General features: G+C 38.4%; 1 protein-coding gene across 2 annotated transcripts in view; it reads left to right on the top strand.

The window, feature by feature from the left end:
- The window catches only part of frmd3 (FERM domain containing 3), a 72311-nt gene that overhangs the window by 42533 nt on the left and 7011 nt on the right, over nucleotides 1-22767 (top strand). The window contains exons 7-13 of one of the 2 annotated variants that reach the window (XM_017696285.2): nucleotides 1571-1658; nucleotides 3608-3696; nucleotides 4185-4248; nucleotides 13408-13493; nucleotides 15936-16010; nucleotides 16356-16424; nucleotides 17879-18003. In XM_017696285.2, the coding sequence (XP_017551774.1) occupies nucleotides 1571-1658; nucleotides 3608-3696; nucleotides 4185-4248; nucleotides 13408-13493; nucleotides 15936-16010; nucleotides 16356-16424; nucleotides 17879-18003 (596 nt within the window). Of the gene's footprint in view, nucleotides 1-1570; nucleotides 1659-3607; nucleotides 3697-4184; nucleotides 4249-13404; nucleotides 13494-15935; nucleotides 16011-16355; nucleotides 16425-17878; nucleotides 18004-22767 lie in introns of both variants that reach the window. The other variant, XM_017696284.2, reaches the window with a different exon arrangement.

Raw genomic sequence — 22767 nt, forward strand, 5'->3', positions numbered from 1 at the left:
TTGCCATCTTGTGCTATGATTTCACTCCAGGTATCCTCATTAATTTCACACTTAAGATCTCTCCGCCAATTTATTCTTAAATGATTACATATGCTACTAATTAATTTAAATAAATTGAGTTTTTATACAATATAGATGCCTTCTGATTAGTAGGGTTATCTAGATAGTCAACAATTGGGTTGGCTAGTCTCTCTGACTGAAGCTTTTTAATTATGCATATGTCTAATTTGTAAATATTTCCAGAAATCTCCTTTTTCTTGCAACTTATACTGTTGGACAAGTTCAGTAAATGACATGAATGTCTTCTTTATAGAGATCATTTACAGTGTGTCTTGTCTAGCCATCTTTTCCAATACACTTTGTGCTTCCCAATCTTCACCTCTGGGTTGAACCAGAGTGAAGCATAATGTTGTTTGAAGTGGCAAATCTTGTGCAATTTATGAACCTTTGCCCAGACCCCTTGAGAATGCTTAGTGACTAGGTTTATGTCTTTCCCTTTACTTTTGAAACAATGGGATAGCACATTAATTGGATAGAATGGTGCTGCCAGGTTTTTCTCTATACTAGCCCACACTAAACCAGACACTCTTCCCCTCCAGTGGTTGATTATCTTAGCCATTTCAAATGACAAACTATATAGCCTAACATCTGGAAGGCCAAGCCCTCCCTTCTCTTTGGGCACACACATTTTACTCCATTTAAATCTGGGCTTCCTCCTTGCCCATAGAAATTCTCTGATTACACTTTCATATTGTTTAAAAATGTGATCAGGTTTACTAAGTGGCAACATCATAGATATATAGTTAAATTGTGGTGCTAATACCATTTTAGTAACATTTATCTTCCCCCAAAGACTCAGGTTTAACTTTTCCCATTTACCCAAGTTTGTTTTAATGTTTTGAAGGAGAGGCTCAAAGTTCAGTGTTGCCATCTCACCTAGCTCTGAGGTTAATTTAATGCCCAGATTAATCATGCCTTTAAGAATCCAACTACAATTATACTGTTTTATTATTTGTGGGTGACAATGCCTAGATGTAGGCATTGCCTCTGATTTGATCCAATTAATTTGGTAGCCAGGCAACTTAGAGTATGTATCAGTAGTGTCCATTAGTGCAGGTAAACTAGTCAGGAAAAGAATATCATCAGCATAAAGCATTAGCGCATGTTCACTCCCACCACCATCCACTCCTCTGTTGGCAGGGTTTGCTCTTATGATCTTTTTAAATCAAGCTAAAAGGAGAGCTCTGTCGTGTTTCAGTGAGTATCAGATGAAAAACAGAGAACTGCAGGGAAACCTGCTGATTTTGTTCTGTCTCCTTTTCAACTGTCCTCAGTCTGAACATGGAAATGTTTACTGCCACTGTAACCCGCTTAAGCAGACTGTCAGTCTGCACAGTAGCTTTAGCTCACCTGTAGCAATATTCATATTTCCACTCTTTAACCATTCATTTTATTAGATGCATGAACTGAATCTAGTGTACTTCATCATCATCTTCTGATAGTACTTCAAACTGGGTATTTAGTTACCTTTCAACCCAGTAACTGGTTCTGTTTTTGCTCTTCGCTATAGGGGTCAGTCTCCAGCCCTGGCTGAACTGAACCTGCTTCAGAGAGCTCACACACTCGACACGTATGGGGTCGACCCACATCCCTGCAAGGTATTGAGTACACTGTATTTTATTATATAAATGTTGATATTAACTCTATTAACTCTTTTTTTATACAGATTTTCCAGTGCAGGCAGTTAACACAATTAACGTTAAATGTAATTGTTTCCTTTATAATATATCACTATATCAATATAATTATTTCCATGCAAAACATGCCAGTAGCCTATTAGAGCTCACTTAGCTTATAGCACACAGATCTAAACAAATGCAAATGCTAATAGTGCTACTGCCTGATACTCTTGCACCTGCCAAAAAGCCCAACTGTGCTAAGAACGTTCCAATACCTACATCATATCAGGTCATTGTTGGGCCTTTGGCGGTCCCTTCCGTTGATGAATGGAGAAGAAGGCGGCTGATACAGATGCAGCAACAGATGGGCCACGGTCAATACCACTGCTGTGAAAAAGTCAGAGACCACCCTTCACTTATTTAATTTTCTAGTCAAAACAGCCAGCATTTTTTTTCATTTTCATTACTTATTTCTGTGATTATATATAATAAAGTAAAAAAATGGAGAATTGACAAGAGTTTCAAAAAGGAGTTCAGAAAATTATGAAAAGACACAGAAAAATGGGACTAATAACAGTGGAAGACCTAGTAGACCACCAAACCTGTCGCCATAAGATAAACTGTACTTAAAGCTTTCATCTTGGAGAGAGAGGAGAAAATCAAGCTCCACTCTTGCTTCTGATTTGAAATAATCCACAGGGGTTTCTGTCCATCCTTCCACTGTGAGAAGACAGCTCAGCGCTATGGGTCTGAAACAATGTGTAGCTGTCAAGAAGCAAGTACTGAGAAAATGAAATGGACAAAACGATGAATATTTGCACATCAAAGAAAAAAGCTGCTGGTGTTCTCAACATCATACGGACCACCCCAGTGAATGTGTTTGGAATTGGATTGTAGAAAACAGCAAATACGGCCAACTTCTACGACTGAACTTTTCTCTGCAGATTTATCTTAAAAAACTGAAGGCAAGGCTCCTGAGAAGCATGAAAGTTGTAATAAAAGCAAAGGATGAACTCACTACATAGTGAAAAAACATACATTTAGTTGTTGAAGCTTTTGTGTCTTCTGTTTCTGTTTTCCTGATCATAACAACTAATAACTTGTATTTTGAGTCAGTTTTGCCTGGAAATTAAATAAATGAAGGGGGGTCTCTGACTTTTAAACTGTGTTGTTTATGCTAGGTGTGATTAGTAACGACACTAAACTTGGTCCAGTTGATGGGACCCAGCTCTGCATTCGCATCAGCTGATCTTTGCGCCCTACACTGAAGTCTAAAGCACATTTCTGAGTGAGGCTCTGGCCTTGTTTAACATGTTCTCTGAGTGCATCAGAATCAATGTGTGTGGCTGTGCTGGTGATGCAACCGTGTGTGTTCTGTGTCCTGATAGTGGTGTTGCACTCCGGGACAATAACGTCATATCGGTCTGAGTCCAATCTGAACGCTCAGACCCGGTGGCAAAGCCGATCGCTCGTGCTTTTTCAGGCCAAGCTAACTTTCAGCTTAGGCTTCAGGGCCTGGGATCCATTTTAATTTGAGTCCCATCAGAACCTGGGGGCTTAGCTAGCTCTATTGCTTATCAGTCAGGTTGGGCTCAACTGTGTAGAGTGTTACACAGACTAATTATGGAGTAATTTCACAGATAACAAAACTGGCTAGCTAAAGCCACATGGGCAAAGATTTCAAGGTTTATGTCTAACAGGAAATAATTGTCAGGGGTCATAAAGGGCACTGATTTTCTGAAACCACAACTAATTTACTGCTCAGTAGCTTTTTAATTACATTTTACTTTATTGAGCTTTTAGACTTATTGGAGTGTCTCATGTTGTCCCAGGATGGTAAATAGCATAACTAATTTTTCCACTGTTACGTTCCAGCAGATGAAGCACTGCATGCTAACTGTGGTCTTAATGCTTCTTCTTTGCTGCAGGACTTCACAGGGACAACAGCATTTCTTGGATTCACTGCCCGGGGCTTCATGGTTTTCCAGGGAAACAAGCGGATCCACTTGTTGAAATGGTACTCAACTTTTGGTAGCCTTCAAATGTGTCCTGCTTTCCTCATTCTATACCGCGACTTCTCACTGTCTTCAGCCTCCCACTCCACTCTTTTATCTCTCTCTCTACTCCTTAATCTCACTTTTACTCAGGTAATTCACCTAAAAATGTTAATTGTGGCAAAAAAACCCCCCAAAAATAAAAGCTAGCAGTGAAAAGTTAACATGTAGCCTTGCGTGTAATGCGAAATGGCATAATTATCATTTTTGTGTGAGCTATTCTTTTAAAATATTATATCCTGTAAGTTCTACAGCCTGAAGGGTTATTAAGGACGAAGGATTAGATTTAGGAGCATTAACTCACTGCAGACCACATGGAACAGGCAAGAAAACACAGCATTAGCCCCATGCTAAAATGCTAGAATGGAGTGACAATAGAATGAGGGTCAATGGACTCTATTTCCTTCCACAATGTTTTAACACTAAACACAGTGATCTCTCACTCTCTCAGGGCTGATGTCAGCAAATTTAAGTTTGAAGGAAAAACATTTTACGTGATTGGAGTACAGAGAGAGGTAAGTTACATGAGTTTGCCTTTTTCAAAGTCACCTGTGAAGTCTTATGTTCACACTCATCCACTCCCTGTTGTTTCTAATGACACATCTGCACACCATATAACAGCCATAGCACACTCTTATTGCCACGTACAGTACTGTGCAAAAACCTAATTTTTAAAAATTATTTTTAATTATTTAATTTGCTGTCAAAACTGCCAGTGAGTGCAGGTTTTGCACTAGAACACTGAAACTGGACATCTGAGATGTCAGTTAGGGTTTTATGCACTGATGTGTCTAATTTCTAAATGGGATTATATCGATTGAGAAGCAGAAAGTGCAGCCGACTTATAAGAATGAACTTTTGAGGTGTGGAAAAATATTCCTGCAGATTTTTTTTGAAAAAGTGAAAGCAAGTCTACTGACAAGAATGGAAGCTATAATAAAGGCAAAGCATTGTCACAATAAATACCAAGGATGTGGGAAGGTGTTTTAAGTTGGTGCTGCTGAAATTTTAAGTAGCATATATGTCACATGAATGATGACATCATGCAAAACGATTTCCCTTTTTTATTGGATTATTCTCGATGGCTTATGTGAAACAGAACGTGTTTTAATGAGGCGAGAGATGGCAGTATATGCATGTCACTGTCACATCAAACCTCTAGTGCACATCATCTCTGCTCCTTCGTTCTGCACAAACTTTATGCAAATGAACTGAGCAGTGACCAATCAGAATGTTACATAGTGCAGTAACCAATTGTGTCATAGCCATAGTTACACAGTGAGATTTAACACTGGAATACACATCGAGTGGGAGGTGCAGTGATTCATAAAAATACTTTTATAAAACAGGTAGTTCTGGTCCTAAAACCTGACTGGCTGAGCTGCGTTTGAAGCCGTTGTAAAATTCAAGATATATGCACCTGTGACAGCCTCACAACAAATGAATTGTCTTTAACTGCGCCACAGCATGAAAAGCCACTTGTGATGTTAATGGAATAATCTTTGGCTCTAATGCTGCTCACAAGGACACCTGAGTGGACTGATGAAGTAAGAACCTGTTTTTTGTTTAAACTGAGGGGCTGAAAACTTATGTTTTTTGATAAGAACAATGCTGGTCATCTAGCTAACAGGCTAAAAGATAACCAACAGCCGAAACTCCATCTTCAACATCACAGGCTTGAATTAAAGCACTTATGGTTTGATTAACTGTAGAACAGCAATATAAAAGTTTAAAAAATATCACTTAAATGTATTACAAACAGCTCCGTACTCCCTAAATAGTGTCCGAGCAATGAAAGATTAGAAATTCCAAACATTGCATTATGTATCGAGTGTGGATGTGGCCCAAATGCCTATATGTAGATACATTTTGCACAGTTGGGCTGCAGGATCCAGTATTTAAATTACTACGTAGTGCACTATATAGGGAGCAGGGAGCCATTTGAGATTCAGCCCCAGCACAAGGAGGGGTACGCAGCTGGACTGGTGTTAAATACAGCTCCCAGTGGTAATTTTGCAACCAAAAAGTACTTATAAAGTGAAAGTTTTTGCATTAAACAGTGCTGTATTATCGTATGTTCATTGTTAAACGACAAAAGGTTAATAAGATGAAAAATGACCTCTATGTTTGCTTGACCAGGATACTGTGCTCTAAAGGAACTACATTTCTTGGCGAAATATTTGTTCATGTTGATTATTATTAATATTAGCAAATTATTTTATGGAAGCTGTGTTTTATCATATTTTGTGTTGCCTACTGTTTTATAAAAACAATAAGCCACTTGACCCTGTGTGTTACCACTGTTTTATCACAGCGAAGGGAATTTGAGACACTTTGCTTCACGGAGATGACCCTTTCTGAGATAAAATCAGAGTAACGCATGGCCTCTTGTGGCTTAATGCTTTATTATTATATTAGACGATTATTTGGAAGTTCAAAAACATATTAAGTTGCTTTGGGGCTCAGAACTGGTCTAGTCCTGCAAAGACTTTCCCTCTTTGCACCTCATCGTGCTTGTGTTTTAGCAGCATGAACAAAAAGCTGAAAACAGTTGTCAAGGGAATAAACAGCTACTGCAGCTTCAGAAAATACATAGAATATAAAAATATAATCTACTTTCTAAAACAAGCATATCGCTGTTGTCGGAAGAAAACCTTGCATCTCCAAAATGGTAACTTTACAGGAGAAGGAAAAAACCTACTTTACTTTAATGTAAGTCAATGGAACCAGACTTTTTTCCAAGTCATTTTGAGTCATTTCTTTTGGTCCATTCATCATGAAATTTACACACAATGTAAAGGGCATCAGGCATTTTCTATTAATGTCAAAAACTGAAAAACAACAAAATGGAGATACGAGGTTTTGTTCCGACAGCAGCGATATGTGAATCACTACTAGGCTCAAATGATCATATATTTTATTTTTAGCAGCTGCATTCCTGAAATCTAGGGATGCTGCAGCACCCTAAGCACCCGCACTTCCCACATCTCTGATAAATACTGAAAATAATTATATGTAATTATTGGGATTTCTGTGTAATTTTCTGTTAAAATATGTTTCCTGAAAAATTCAGGAAACTTTTATTCAATGGCCATTTTGACTGAAATTGAATCAATGAAAAGGGTGGTCTCTGACTTTTGCACAGCACTGTATATACTTTAATAACAATGCTCATTTCTGACGATTATTGTAACTTATATGCTTCCATTTTTCTTGTCTTTTCTAACTCCACAAAACAACTTAGCAAAGAGATATACAATGCTTTTTGGTTTCATTTGATCATTTCATGCAGGTCATTAAAAATATATAAAAAATATCAGAAATATATTCAGCATGTCATGCTCATCTTTCTGTTTGTGTCTTGCTGCTTTAAATCCAGTTTTACATGTGCTTCTGTCTTCTTTTCTCTGTGTGTACTTTTCCATCGCTGGTGAGTAAATGCACATACCATGAACATCAATGAGTTATGCCATAGCACCTTTATATACTTGTTATAAGCCTTTAAACATGTTTTAAACCCATATAATCCACTTATCCACTGCTTCTGCCTTTCCCCTCACACCTCTCATCCTCCTCGATTTGAAATACACTTTAGTTGTTATGCCCAGCTGGAGATATTCATGGCGATTTCCAAATGCAGTGATCAATAAACCTTAGAAGTCTAGAGTAATGACCTTCATTTTGCCACACTATTTAAAAGTATTTAAATACATACATAACTTACGTAAATTCATTTTTATTCAATTTACATTATGTGTCAGCAGGTCCACATTAGCACTTTCCTGTATGTTCTAGCATAGTAAATGACAAAAATATAGCAAAAAGAAGTTTTTGTTTTGGCAAAGCAAGACTATGCACAACAGCAATTTATTATCCAATTGAAATTACCATAAAATATCAATTTTTCGACTTACAAAAGTAAATTGCCATCAGTTAAAAGCTTGCAATCTGTGCTTTCAGGGGCTTGTTTTGATGACCTTGGAATGAGAAATAATTCATTTAAAAAATCCAGTGTTTTTTTATTGTGACTGGCGAGATCCGGGAAAAAATGGTACATAACTAGTATTAATTTTGATTAGTAATTTTAAAAAGGGATCTTAATTATTCATGACTGTTGGTAGAGCCGTAGTCTTTTTAGTCTGAATAATATTATGTTGGGCATTAGACTAAAGTGTTTCTTAAGCTTTAAAAACATACATGTATGATGAGTTTCCTGAAGGATTCTTTAGGTACATGATGGAGCCAGAGTGCTCTTCATCTCTGTGATCCTGGGAGTTGACCTTATAATATAGGCTCATAACCTTATAAGGAGTGCGGTTGAGTGTGTTAAAGAGATACTCCAGCGTTTTTCAACCTAAAGGGGGGCGGCACGGTGGCACGGTGGGTAGCGCTGTCGCCTCACAGCGAGGAGGGCCTGGGTCCGATTCCCAGGCCAGGTGACCGGGGTCCTCTCTGTGTGGAGTTTGCATGTTCTCCCCGTGTTTCTCTCTGGGTTTTCCAGTTTCCTCCCACAGTCCAAAGACATGCAGTCAGGTTGATTGGACATGCTCCAATCTAGTGAGTGAGTGAGTGTCTGTCTGCCCTGCGATGGACTGGTGACCTGGGGGTGTATCCTGCCTTCTGCCCAATGACTGCTGGGAAAGGCTCCAGCACCCCCCCACAACCCTGATGGAGAAGTGGCTTAGAAAATTGATGGATAAAGAAAAAATGTTCTGTGTTTTTGAACCACATGGAAATTATTGTCTGCTAGATAGATATCTGGTAGAAAAACACTGGAGTATTCCTTTAATTTGTGTGTACACTTGCCCAGTGTAACTGCATGCTAAACACACACTTTGGAACAGATCATTATGTGTGCTGAGACTGATGCATACATGTGTACATACATATATGCCTTCTTGTGATATATACAGATGTTACCCTAAAACATGTCAACTGATCACTATACTGAGTCTGAACAATAGCTGACCAATCACACAACTTCATTCATCACTTTATAGAACAATTTAGTTAAGGAACAGTTTTAAACACAAATCTCTCTGATTTGTGTGTAATGTAATTTCTCATTCATAGTTACCCTGTCACGCTCTTGGTGGAAAATGTATGCTGTATGCTTATATTAAAAACTAGGTCAGTTTAGGTTAACCCTAAAACAGTAGCCGTATTATTCAGTTATTAATGTTAAGACTTGCTATTCAGTATCTAGTATGAATTATATGGTAATATACTATGAAACTAATATGTAAGTTATGTACCACAACAAATACAAACAGTACAGTTCATCACTACAGTGGAAAAATGGAAGGACTGTTCATTTGGGAATCTGCAAAGCTACAGTACACATACCCCAGTGTTTAAAGGGCCCATATCATGAAAACCACATTCCTTGCTCTTTTTCAGTCCCTCGTTCATATAGTCCACATATGAAATCTGCAAAAACAGCCTATTTTGATGGCTGTGATTTGACAATTTTGAACACATTTACATATTTAGCCCACAGCTATTTAGCCTCACCCATTCTTGTTGAAATGAGGTAGATGTAGAGTGTTAGTATTAGAGTTATTGAATGTGAGGAAACTTATGAAACGTTGTGCTGTTCCTGACTGCAAATGCGGCTTTCCAAAGAATCGAGGTTAGGGTTATCCGAAATGAGTGTCTGGAGTTTTGTAGCTAATTTTTCCTGTTTATAATTGTGCTCTTACTTTAATTTAGTCTTCCCAATATTTCAGTTATATTCCTTTGTAAAGCACTTTGCGATGCTCAGAAGCTCATGGCTCAAAAAGAAGCGAGGTAAGAATAGCTGTCATTGTTATAACTTCAGACTGTCACTTGGAGAAAAATGGGTAGAGCTGGCTAAGATCAGTCTTAGATATAGCAGCCTTCTCAGATTGATTGACGTAATGAATTTCAGTTCATCAAACCGAGTCGGCTCAAGAATTAGCTTTAGTCAGCTAAAGCCGATTTCATAAATGAGCAAAAGTAGGAAAAGAGGTACTTACATTTTCCCTTTATCTCAAAAGTGGTTCCTCAGTCAGACATGTTTGATGTCCAGATTGCTTCTTTAATTTTGAACTGGAACTATAAAGCTAATGTAGCTAACACATATAGGGATGAACTAGCATTATATTTCCAAAAGTCTTCACTCATCTGCCGTCACACGCATATGAAATTGAGTGAGATCCCGTTCTTAATCCATAGGGTTAAATGCAGTTATAACAGATTCTACTCTTCTGGGAAGGCTTTCCACAAGGGTTAGGAGTGTGTTTGTGGGAATTTTTGACCATTCTTCCAGAAGCGCATTTGTGTGGTGAGACACTGATGTTGGATGAGAAGGCCTGGCTCACAGTCTCTGCTCTAATTCATCCCAAAGGTGTTCTTTGGAACAGAAAGGAGCCATTCCCAAACTGTTCCCACAAAGTTGGGAACATGAAATTGTCCAAAATCTCTTGGTCTGCTGAAGCAGTGAGAGTTCCTTTCACTAAGGGGCCGAGCCCAACAAAGCCAAAAAAAAAAAACACACCCTAATCCCCCCTCCACCAAACTTTACATTTGGCCCAATACAGTCAGACAAGTACCGTTTTCCTGGCAACTGGCAAACCCAGAGGCCTCCATGATATTGCCAAATGGAGAAGCGTGATTCATCACTCCAGAGAACACGTCTCCGCCACTGGTGTAAAGCTCCAGTGACGGCGCTTTACACCACTACCTTCGACGCTTTGCATTGCGCTTGGATGCAGCTGCTTGGCCATGGAAACCCAGTGCCTGAAGCTCTCTACTCACTGCTCTTGGGCTAATATAAAGGCCATATGAAGTTTGGGGGTCTGTAGTGATTGACTCTGCAGAAAGGCCTCTGCACACTATGCGCCTCAGCATCCGCTGACCCCGCTCTGTCATTTTACGTGGCCTACCACTTTGTGGCTGTGTTGCTGTCGTTCCCAGTCACTTCCTCTTTGTTATAATGCCACTGACAGTTGACTGTGAAATATTTAGTAACAAGGAAATTTCACAACTGGACTTGTTGCACAGGTGGCATCCTATCACGGTACCACGCTGGAATTCACTGAGCTCCTGAGAGCGACTCATTCTCTCACAAATGTTTGTAGAAGCAGTCTGCAGGCCTAGGTGCTTAGTTTTATACACCTGTTGCCATTGAAGTGATAGGAACCTGAATTCAGTGATTTGTATGGGTGAGTTAATAATTTTGGAAATGTATATCACACAGCTAAAACAGCAGCAGCCATCATGAAGGTAGAATTTTGTCTGTACTTTTGACACCTTTTTGATAACAGTATGCTATAAGTGCAATGCTAATTGGTCAGGGATGAGCTTCTGTTACTTGTAAGCAACATAAGCCTCATAGCTCCAGAGCAAAGCTAGGGGCTATTATAGCTAACAAGCTTAGAGATTCTGACCCTGTTTTTGACAATAAAATAGACCAAAATTTGGCACAAGTTGACAGTAGAAGCAGCATTTTTTAGCTTGTATATTGTCCATTTGGACATGCAGTTTGTACCGTTACTTTAGATTAGCTGTGCACTTTGAATACAAAGACATCTGATAATGTCAAGTGGATTGGTTTAGCTAAGATTTCCCTCACTCTGAACACAGCTCAACGTGTACTAAATGTGCCTCAGAGCAGATTAGGCATGGAGGTGTATGTATCGATATAGGGATTCACTTTGTAATGATCTAAATCCCAACTAAACCCAAATGTACCTTGCTAGGCCTGGAACCCCACAGTGATGTCCCACTGGTGCTTTTCAGAGGGCAATGCTCTCATGCTAAGCTGCATGGAAGTTGGTATTGATTTCTTTGGGGCTTCAGGCTGCTGCTTAGACATCCATTTATTGATCCTCTGTCTCATATTACACAACGTAAGAGGGTAATGGAACAAATTCTCCTGACAGTTCCATTTTTCAGCTCCTCGCAGAGAGCACATGTTCAGCCTAGCGTAATCCAGCACATACACTTACCTCTTATCACACATGCACAGCCCAATGCATAGATTCAGGGACACTTAGTCTAAAACATATGTCACTCTTGAAAGGTGATAAAAATGCATTAGCCAGTCCGTGCAATTTGTTAACCCCTGTTCAGTTCAGCACAGATATACGAGCCTTTCAACATCTGATTTAACAGAATAATAAGCCAGTTACATACTACAGACTGGTTTGGTCCAACTCTACCTAAGCACTGCTGTTTTAATGCCTTTAGCTAAGCTTGGTTAATGTACTTTGGATCAAGGCTACAGTCCTCAGAGACCTCTAGATCCTCTATGGTTTCACTATGAAATTGAGTAGAGTAGAATCTAATTGGATCTAATTGGGCCTGACCGACACAGACATGTAACAGTATCCAAAAAAATAAAAAGCTTGACTCGCATCTCTAATGACCTTCCTCCTGTTTGGCTGTCCTTTCTGATGTTCTGAAAGGATGTGTAGCTGTCAAGGCGCCCTTACTGAGAAAAGCAGAAGAAACAGAAGAAAATTTGCACTAGATTAATCTAAATTTGAGATCTTGGCAAAGAATAATAACATCAGGACGGATAATGACTCCAAGCACACTGCTGAAAACATCTAACCATACTTCCCAAACAATGAAGCTGCTGGTATTCTTATAACATTGGACTGCCCACCCCAGAGTCCAGACCTCAGCATCACTAAGTGTGTTTGGGAATACTGGGATAGTAAGAAGTAGAAAATGCAACCAACTTAGAAGACTGAACTTTGGAGGTGTGGAAAAATGTCCCAGCAGATTTCTTTGAAAAACTGAAAGATAGTCTTCTGAAAAGAATGGTAGCTGTAATAAAGACAGTGGACACACTACATACTGAAAAGTGTGATATGTAGCTGTTGAGGCTTCTGTGTAATTTTTTTCAGCTTTTTTCCTGATGCTGAAAAATGGATAACCTGCAAACAAAGTTCTTTTTTCTATGCAATGGCAGCTTAGTGACCATTTTGACTAGAAAATTATATGTAAGAAGGCCGGTCAGGTAGCTAAAACAGTGGAAGCAGCCATCTTGAAGCATGAATTTTGTCTCTTTTTTGCCAGTTTCATAGATAACCCTATAAAACCACATAAGCAAGGTTACTTAACAACTTGAACAAGATTTAAAGAAAATGAATTACAGTGCTAGCTGCTCAGGTGTAGGCTTCCATTACTTGTTAGCTACATTAGCCTTGTAGCTCCTTTGCAAAACTAAAGGAGCAAGCTTCAGACTCCAGACGTGTCTGAGCTGATTAACTACATTTGTTTGAATTAGATTTTCAACAAATAATTTCTTTACCATCACAAATGAAATGAAACCCTTAAATACTGAGTATCTGTGCTGCTTTTTACTGTAGTATTGATCTCCACTCTCACATTCTGCTCATTTGTCCCATAAACACCACTGAGCTACCAGTAAATAACACTCAACACTGTCATTTCAGCACCCGTCGCTCTCTCCTTCACTCCTTTTCTCTGACAGAAAGTTTGCGGTCAGCAGTTTGTTCAGCTCTCACTAGATTCCATCATGGTGTAATTTATTGACCTTGTCTCCTTGCCATACCTGAATAAAATCCCTTTTTTCCCCTTTTTTTTCACCTCCTCCCCCCTGCCTCCCTCCCTTTCTGTCTGGCCTTTTGTCAGCATGCAAACAGTTCATGTTTTCATCTTTTTTCTCTCTGCAGAAGAAACTTGTTTTGACATTCCACACCTCCACACCAGCAGCCTGTAAACACCTTTGGAAATGTGGCGTGGAAAATCAGGCATTTTACAAGTGAGAGCAACTGCATGTGTCTGTGGGTTTTACATCTACATGTACAGTAGGGCTGCACAATATATTATTTGCTTAGTGTTATCGTAGTATTGGCCCTTGTAACACTCATATCGCAGAACACTGCAATATGCAAATAAATCCTCTAACCGTCAGCTATGTTAGTGTGTTGTAAGCACCCAATCCCAGACTTTCCAGAGGAGTTTCTATATTTATATAAAATATTTATGTGGTTCAAACACATAATGTTGGTTACATGTAATACAGAACCCGTCTAAACTTTGGTCCTGTTGTCAGAAGATCGTGAATCTGATTCCTAGAGATGCCACAGCCATCCGTAGTCAGGAGCCACAACAGAACGTAACTGGCCTCACTGTCTCGCTCACCCTCTCCTTTTAGCTACACTCATAGAAAAGATGAACCATAAACACTCAAAGAACATTTTGCATGATTAAAGGATTCTTTGCATAGTAAATTGGTTCTTCATATTGATGGAGAAAGTGATATACATGGTTCTACAAAGAACCTTTTTGTGAAGGGTTCTGAATAGCACCAAAAAGGATTCTTCTGTTGTAACAAGCTTTTATCATAAGGATAGAAGAACTGTTTTTTGTGCTATATAGAACCCTTTTCAAAAAGGTTCTATACAGAACTATATGCCACATATTCTCCATTAATCTGAAGAATGCTTTCACAATGCAAAAAAAATGTTCTTTGAGTGTTTATGGTTCTATATAGAACCATTTTCTTTACTAAAGAACCTTTGAAGCACCATTGTTTTTAAGAGTGTAGCATGACAGATTTGGCAGTTAGCGTTCTCCTCCAAGCATGTTCAGTTGTTCAAAAACATAGTATTAGCAGCAGTTTGAAAAGATTTGGTGGCGCTGTGTAGAGAGTGTGTCCTAGTTAGTGGTTGGAATTGCCAGTGACTATGGAGAAAAATAGGGATGGTTGGGTCTGTTTTGGGTTGCAGTTAAGGTTAGGGTTAGGATTAGGTTTTGGGTTGCGGTTAAGGTTAAGGTTAGGATTAGGTTCAGGGTGAAGGTTAGGATTAGGTTGTGGATTAATGTTAAGATTAGAGTCAGGATTAGGGCAAGGGTTCGGATTAGGTTTTGGGTTGAGGTTAAGGTTAGGGTTAGGATTAGGACCAGGGTTAAGGTGAGGTTTTGGGTTGAGGTTAAGGTTAGGGTTAGGATTAGGACCAGGGTTAAGGTGAGGTTTTGGGTTGAGGTTAAGGTTAGGGTTAGGATTAGGACCAGGGTTAAGGTGAGGTTTTGGGTTGAGGTTAGGTTGAGCACTTCTTGTAAGTCACTCTGGATAAGAGCGTCTGCTAAATGCTGTAAATGTAAATGTAAAGGTTAAGGTTATGGTTAGGACTAGGACCAAGATTAAGGTGAGGTTTTGGGTTGAGGTTACGGTTAGGGTTAGGATTAGGGCCAGGCTGAGGGTTAGGTTTTGGGTAAGGTTGATAAGGTTAGGTTCTGTTTAATGGAAGTAACATATTACCAATAAATCTACTTCATGTAAGTAATGTATCAACAGTACATCAACAAGATATTTGGCTTCTTGACAGCTACACATCCTTTCAGACCCATAGTGCTGTCTCACAGTGGAAGGATAGACAGAAACACCTGTGGATTTTTCCAGATCGGAAGCAAGAGTGGAGCTAAATTTTCAAATTTCTCTCAAAGCTGAGAGCTGTAGGTGCTGTTTATCTGATGGGGACCGATTTTGGTAGTAAACCAGATCTGGCATGGTTATTATGAGTCCCATGTCCGTTATTATGAGTCTCCACAGAAATATCCAAAAAAATGAATAACTTGTAATTAAAGGCCATTTTGACTGGTAAATGACAGCACTGGACATGTGCAGAATACTGTATATTGGCATATTAACATTTTTAGTAGTGTAACGTTCATAGGGTTTTGTCTATATTGTGCAGTCCTAACATAAGAGATCTCTTTTCCTTTTCTCTGATGCTTATTTCCTTCTCTTGTCTTTCTCACAAACCCTGAAACACACACACATACCTCCGGTGCTCTGGTGTTTGGTTACTCCATGTTCCGAGAGTAAGCAAGATCACATTTCTGATTAAAGCTCTTTAATTAATAGCTGAAATGCCATCGAGAGGACATCCTAGTCCCAGTGTAGATCCCAACAAGAACTACTCTGAACCCTCAACACCCCACCCTCAACTACACATACACATATACCTTTATACACACTCATATTCTGCATGCATACACATAGCACAAGTTGGAGACAAAACACATCAGTACCTTAAGTGCCCATCAGTCATCGGCTTGGTTAAATGATTAACCAAGCTATTACAACTGTGGTTAAGGCACACAAGTAGCATGAATACCTGTGTACCATTGTAGCCACATAGTTACTGTCCTAATTAATGTTTCTCAGACATCCTCTTAATTTCTTCTCTTTTACCAGATGTGCAAAATCGAGTCAGATTAAGACCGTCTCCAGCAGCAGTATATTTTTCAAAGGGACCAGATTTCGCTACAGGTAGGTTAAGCTTTCTCATTCACAGCTTGGCAAAATTACATTATTAATGATATTAATGATATTAATGTCTTTCACTTGCATTTTGTCATATTTTATCAAAACCTATTAAGTCAAGTTGTTCAGTTTTTATTAGTTATTTCAAAACCCTCAGTGGCCCTTTTTGTGGTACGAAGATTTCAGGATGAATGGAGCCAATGAGAAATTGTCCAAAATTGCTTGTAATAAAATTTTGTTCCATTAATAGATATTAAAGCTTAGAGCTTCATTCCTTCTATAATGCGATCATATAAAAAAAGGAAAGTGGTGCACATGAGTTTTTTGTTTTTTTGTTCGCACTGATTCCAGTGGTCGTGTTGCTAAAGAGGTGATAGAAGCCAGTTCAAAGATCCAGAGAGACCCTCCGGTCGTTCACAGGTGAGAGTTCAGGCTTCTCATTTTAAGCTTTGAATCTTGATCTTTTACGTTTTGTAGTGTTTTGTCTGCAGCTACACTGCAAAAGTTTAGACATACACACAGAACAGGCTTGTGCTTTTTTCCCCACATTTTGAAATAATAATAATAAAAGCATCAAAACTGAAATAGTTAGACATTTGGAAATACTCTTGGCTTCAAATAAAACAGGGCTATTTAGAACCCATACTCCTTCATCACCAAACAACAGACTGGCTGAAATGCATTAAGAGAACAGACAGTAAACATTTAATAACACAGTGATTAATGAACAGAATGACGTTCCAAATCTGCGTTTTCCAACTTTCAGTAAATTACTAAATGAAAACTGCTTGTTTCAAAAGTATTGTTGAAAATGTTTGATTTGGATGTTTCATTTTGGTTTGCATGTTTGGAGGTGCAGGCTATTAGAAATCTGAATTTAAATACATCTGATTTTGAATGTTTTGAATGTTTTGAATCTGAGTCATACCTTATGAAATGTAATTTTAAGGTTTGTCAGAGAGCAAAATAAAATCTGCAGCTAAATCGATACATTTAAAACTCAAATTCTTAAAAGCATTCTCTTTCTTCCAAAATAATATCAGCGTGTCTTTCAGCCAAAAGCATTCAAACGCCAAATCTCTTCAGTGCCAGATAACAATGCTTGGTTTATAACAGAAGTGGTGCATAAAGGCTGGTGTTTTTTTGAACACTGGGCCCTAGTAAATGCAGTATAAATGTAATTTGTACATGCTCCTGCAGTGCTGATGTGTCTAATACATTTGTGCCTCTACTATTTCAGTGTCACTGCTTTTGTGAGCGTGAGACATCACTTAAATAGTATCTGGTCAGTGGTGGTCCTTTGGTGGTCCCTTTCTACTGATGGGGTGGGGATTGATAAACTGCAGCATCAGATTGGCTGCAGTCAGTAATTTGCAAGTGTACCTGTAAGGTAGCTGTTTCTGATATAATTTCAGTTCCATTCAGTGTGAGTATAAGGTTGGTGGTGGGAGCAGGGAAGAGATTCAGTGTTTGACTGCCTTTGGCTGCCAGACACCTTGATGTTATTTTGAAAGTAAATCAATGCTTTGTAGAAATTAAATTTCAAATGTCATCAACCATAAAATTCAGATTCGGATTGTTTTACTCTCCTAAAAACCTTATAAGCCTTTTAACATTTAATGGAGATACAGAAGCCTTAAGACAAAACTGTCCTTGTAAAAACTGAAAAACATACAATCAGTTGGGTACAATCCTTTGGTGGTGTGTGTCTGTTTTGTCTGCAGTCATAGCTTGTTTTGATTGCTCCTTCTATTTATGTCTTTTTTCAGCTGAAAGCCATTGGTTTCGCTGTGTCTTGGGTTGTGTTGATGATTGTTTTTGTTGGTTGTCTGTGGGTTTGATAGTTGTGCTAAGTGTTGTTGTGACTGTTACAGGTCTCAGTTGGGCCAGAGCAGGAGCTATAACTCCCTCAGCCATAAACAACTCATAATGAACATGGAGCCTCTACTACCAGCACTGAGCTCAACCAAGGAACACAGGGACACCTCCGCGGATAATGGTAACATGTGCACATGTATACTTACGTTCGGTAGACTGCAGTTACTATTTTCAATAATATAAAACGATTTTTAATGATAAGGGTAAGATAAGAGCGTCTGGATAAGAGTGTCTGCTAAATGCTGTAAATGTAAATGTAAATATTAAAAATTTGGTAGCAGCTACATATAGAAAATATTGTAATACTATTATGCTAGTCCTCCATAACCTCAGATTTTGGTAACACTTTACTTGAACCCTGCTGCATAACACATGCCATAAACCTGTCCTGGCCAAGTGCTGAGGTGCATAGTGCACAAAAATTGCCAATGCTCCGCTGACTCAATAACTGCAGAGTTTCAAACCTCCTCTGGGATTAACATCAGCACAAACACTGCTTCATGGCATGGGTTTCCATATCCAAGCAGCTGCATGCAAGCATTACAACACAAAGCACAATGCCAAGTGCCACTAGACTCTATAAAAGTGGAAACACTTTGTGCCTGACTGCATTGTGCCAGCTGTAAAGTTTGGTGGAGGAGGGATAATGCTATTTTCAAAATCTATTTATTTGTGTAGTATGTGCTTATTTGCTGAGAAAAGTGTTCATATTTAAGTTTTATAGAATATGAATTAATAATGATTATATTATATATTATATTATATTAATATAATCACTGTTGTCGGAAGAAAACCTTGTATCTCCAGAATTATAACTTTACAGGAGAAAGAAAAAAACATACTGTAGTTTTAATGCAAGAAATTTACACACAATGTAAAGGGCAACAGTTCCTTTGAAATTATGTCAAAAACTGAAAATTGACAAAAATGGAGATTTGAGGTTTTCTTCCGACAGCAGCTATATATATTATATATATATGTATATATACAGTGATTTTATGGATGATAGTGTGTTTGTTTAACCATTTTCAAACCTCTCCTCAAGAAAACCCAGTATTACATATAGTTAAAAAGCAGCTCCTGGTTTGACCAATCAGTGCTTCATTAATTTGTGCTCATGATGTCGTTGATGATATTAACGAGTCTCTGTGGCGGCTGTGAAGGTGTCAAGGAAAAATATGGACCCAAAAAATTCTTGTTACTTTTTATTGTTTTTATGTTTATTTGAATGATGAATATGACTTTATTTTAATGTATATTGTGATAAACTCACCGCTGAGGTAAAATGTTTAAAAAATTTGCTTAGATGGCTAAAACTTTCACACAGTACTGTATTTAACATAACCTGTCATGACAGCATGACACAGCTGGCCTGACATGTCTAGTTGGCATGTCAATGCTTTGTAGCTAATTTCTAGGAATCTGTAAAAAAAATTAACTTTGAGACATGCCTATAGAGATGAACTTTTCTCAAGACTTGACAAGAAATTAGTCTAAATAGATTATTACAGTGTATTTACTTATTAAAAACTCCCGACAATATGCAAAAACATCTATGAAACATAAATATTAAAAAAACATAATATATAAAAACATAATATTAAAAATGATTCCAAGCTTTTGTGATGTGCATGCACATGCTCTCCCACACACAGTGTACACACACATACAGAGTGTTGACAGGTGTGAGGTGCTTTGCTCTCAGGGGCTCAGTGGAAATTGAGCAGCTGATGCTCCAGTCTCTGTGGACACTCCAATCAGAGGGTTAAAAATACCAGCCCGATTATCTCAGCAGACGGCCTGTTAGCTCTGATTAATAGAGCCGTGCTTGGGCTTGTAGTGGGTGTGCGTATTGAGGTACATGCTAATTTAGAGCTGTTGTAGCTGGATGCTCCAGCAAGAGGGCGATTGGCAGCATCAGCAATGTGTGCTTCTTGCAGCTAAAGACAATGTATTCTAAATTTAAATAAAGTCTTTCAATGTAGTTCTTCTAATGTGTAGACATTAAAGCAAAAAACAACAATACAGACAAAAAATATTTTAAATATTCTTTTGTAGTTTCTTTTTTTAAAGGTACTATTGTTTTAATGTACTTGCAGTTCGGGGTGGAAAGTATGGCAGAAATATCATAACATGATACTTCAACAAGTTTATGTACTATGGTTTTGACACACAGACTAAATATGCTTGCAGTGCTACATTTTAAAACACACACACACACACACACACACACACTCACATTTTCTAAGCCACTTATCCTTCTGGGTCACTGACATTTTGAAACAGCCTTCAAAAACTTTTTATTCAACTTTTCACATACTATACTGCATGAAATCTAATATGCTCAGGAAAACATATTGCTTACCACAATGACAAAATTTGTCATGACAACTCTAAAATACTGAAATATTACCCAGCTGTAGTTTTTGAGAATCAGTTAATTGATTCACAGTTAAATCTTTCATGCAATAAGAATGAATAAACAGCTGAGCCATGAAGTGTCAGACAATGTAAAGTTGCAGAGCGGGCCGCCAAGTGCTAATGATATGGGGTTCTCAGGGGTTGGGCCCACAAAGCAAGATAAATAAAGGCATGACTGGGTGAGTTTAGTGTGGAAGAACTTCACTGGCCCACACAGAGCCCTGACCTCAATCTCATCAAACACCTTTAGGATGAACTAGAACGGAGATTGTGAGCCAGACCCTCTCATCCAACATGAGTTTCTGACCTCACAAATGCTCTTCTGGATGAGAGTGAAAATTCCCACAGATACACTCTAAAATTGTGTTATAGCTGCATAGGAGGGACCAACTCTATATTAATGCCTATGGATTTAGAATGGGACGTCATAAAAGCTCCTATAGATGTAATGTGTAGGTGTCCTGGTTGTTTTTTTTTTCATACAGTGTTTCTATATGAAATCTCTTCACCCACCCTCTGTTGTTATGACAGGACTGCATGGTTGGTTGCGTGTCCCTTGCGATTTTTCTGACTAATATTGCGACTGCAGTTTAAGTTGAAATTATTTTGTTGAGGTTCTAGATCTATTTTTTAACCAAGAAGGCCAGAATATCCAGTTTTCTGCCTGAAGGCTTGACCCCTTAATGTAGTCTGCCAGAAAGCCAAAAAGTTGTGGTTGTATTGTCACAACACATAGAGGTGTGGTTGCCTCTGAGTGGTCTAACTCTATAGGCAGCATATTAGATTAAATTTTGCCTCTTAAAACTTGAAACAACTGTTTCGATAATGAAGGCTATAATTTAAAAATGGGATTTGAAAATTGCACTCTCAAATATAAATATAAAAATGATTGATCTTCCAATCTTACCTCAGCACTTCTCCAGTAATTTATATGTCTTTTAGAAAAAGGCTATTTAATCCAGGCTCACTTCCAAAGACCCGTATCGTCACTGTATCTGTCCGTGAATTCCCTGCTTGAAAGGACACAAGGGATGTCAAGAGATCTTAAGGCCCCTGCAATGTCTGTGTCGGCTTACAAGCCCTGATGGATTGGATCATATTCCCTGTAGGTCTTTGAAACATGGATAGTAGTGTAAATGCTTCATGTCAAGTTGAGCCATTTAGACACAAAAGTGATACTGGTGGGTTAAATTACGGGGAACTTTCCATGCTGTGCAGTTTGCCAATATACTGAACAGAAAAAGCAGCATCTTTATTGTGTTGTTTAGGCTTGTGGATAAGACTAGGCATCTTGAAACCTGTTTGGTACTGATGTAGTTACTTTGATTTCAATAACAATTCCTGATTGATGCTTTTTTCTATGCATTCTTTTACAATTTTAGACCAAACGTGAGTGCAGCTTAGACCAGAAATATGTGTGCTGTAGGGCTGCATGATATGGACATAAATCTTGATGTTGTTAGATATTATAGTGACAATATGAGAAGCAATAAATTATCAATAATATACTGTGTCTCTAGGTGTGCAGCAAGTATGGAGCCTGTTTTCTTCCTGTGTAAACTGAAATTGAAAAAATACAAAACTGGAAAAAATACAAAATTACAAATTACAAAGGCATCATTCACTGTTGTTAAAAATAAAAAGAATGAAATACTAAAAGCATCTTAAATCAGACCTGCAACCACATTTTTTCATGTACTGTTAGAACAGTATTCCCTGAACAGCTACAGCTTTATTTTCTTTATAGGCCTAAAAAACTTGAATAAATTGTGTACTTAATTCCATATAAAGCTCCTTATGGTGATGCAGGTTTCTCTTCATGCAGGAGAGCAGGGTCCAACACAGTACTACATTCTGCCAATAAAATTATGGCAGTGCCCATGTTAGGTGATTTGATCAATTCTGTCATCGCAGCCCTCAACACTGTGTTTATCACAGAAACTCATATTGCAATAACTAAGAAAAATATGATTTATTGTGCAGTCCCTGTGTGAAGTGCAGCGAGTGGGTGTATTTACCAACTGTAACAAATTACTGACTAATCAAGAAGCAATCACTAGTCTAGATCCCAGAACAAGTATGCCTATTGGCCCACACATGCCGATTAGACTGACTGCTTATGTGCTGGACTTTTTTTTCTGTTTGTCTTTTATTTTCGGAAGCATACGTGAGCAGCGCCTTCTGTACCTGCCCTACAGCATAATGACTCACATTGGCAAATCTAGGGTCCTTTTGGCAGCCTTCATGCATATCTTCAGTGAATCTTCTCTGAAGCTATGACCAATAAGCTAATAGGCATTCGACCTTTTTAGGCAAAATCAATGACTCAACACAGTGTTATTTATAGCTTTTGATAAAACAATCCATTTTTGGCCCTCCAGTTTGAAATATCAGAGTACTTTCTTCTTTTATCCCCGGTTGTCTAGCAGCAGTCCTCCCAAGTGTTTCTTGTCTCCAAAATCGT

Source organism: Pygocentrus nattereri, chromosome 29 (genome assembly GCF_015220715.1).
Source record: "Pygocentrus nattereri isolate fPygNat1 chromosome 29, fPygNat1.pri, whole genome shotgun sequence".
In the NCBI taxonomy this organism is placed as follows: domain Eukaryota; kingdom Metazoa; phylum Chordata; class Actinopteri; order Characiformes; family Serrasalmidae; genus Pygocentrus; species Pygocentrus nattereri.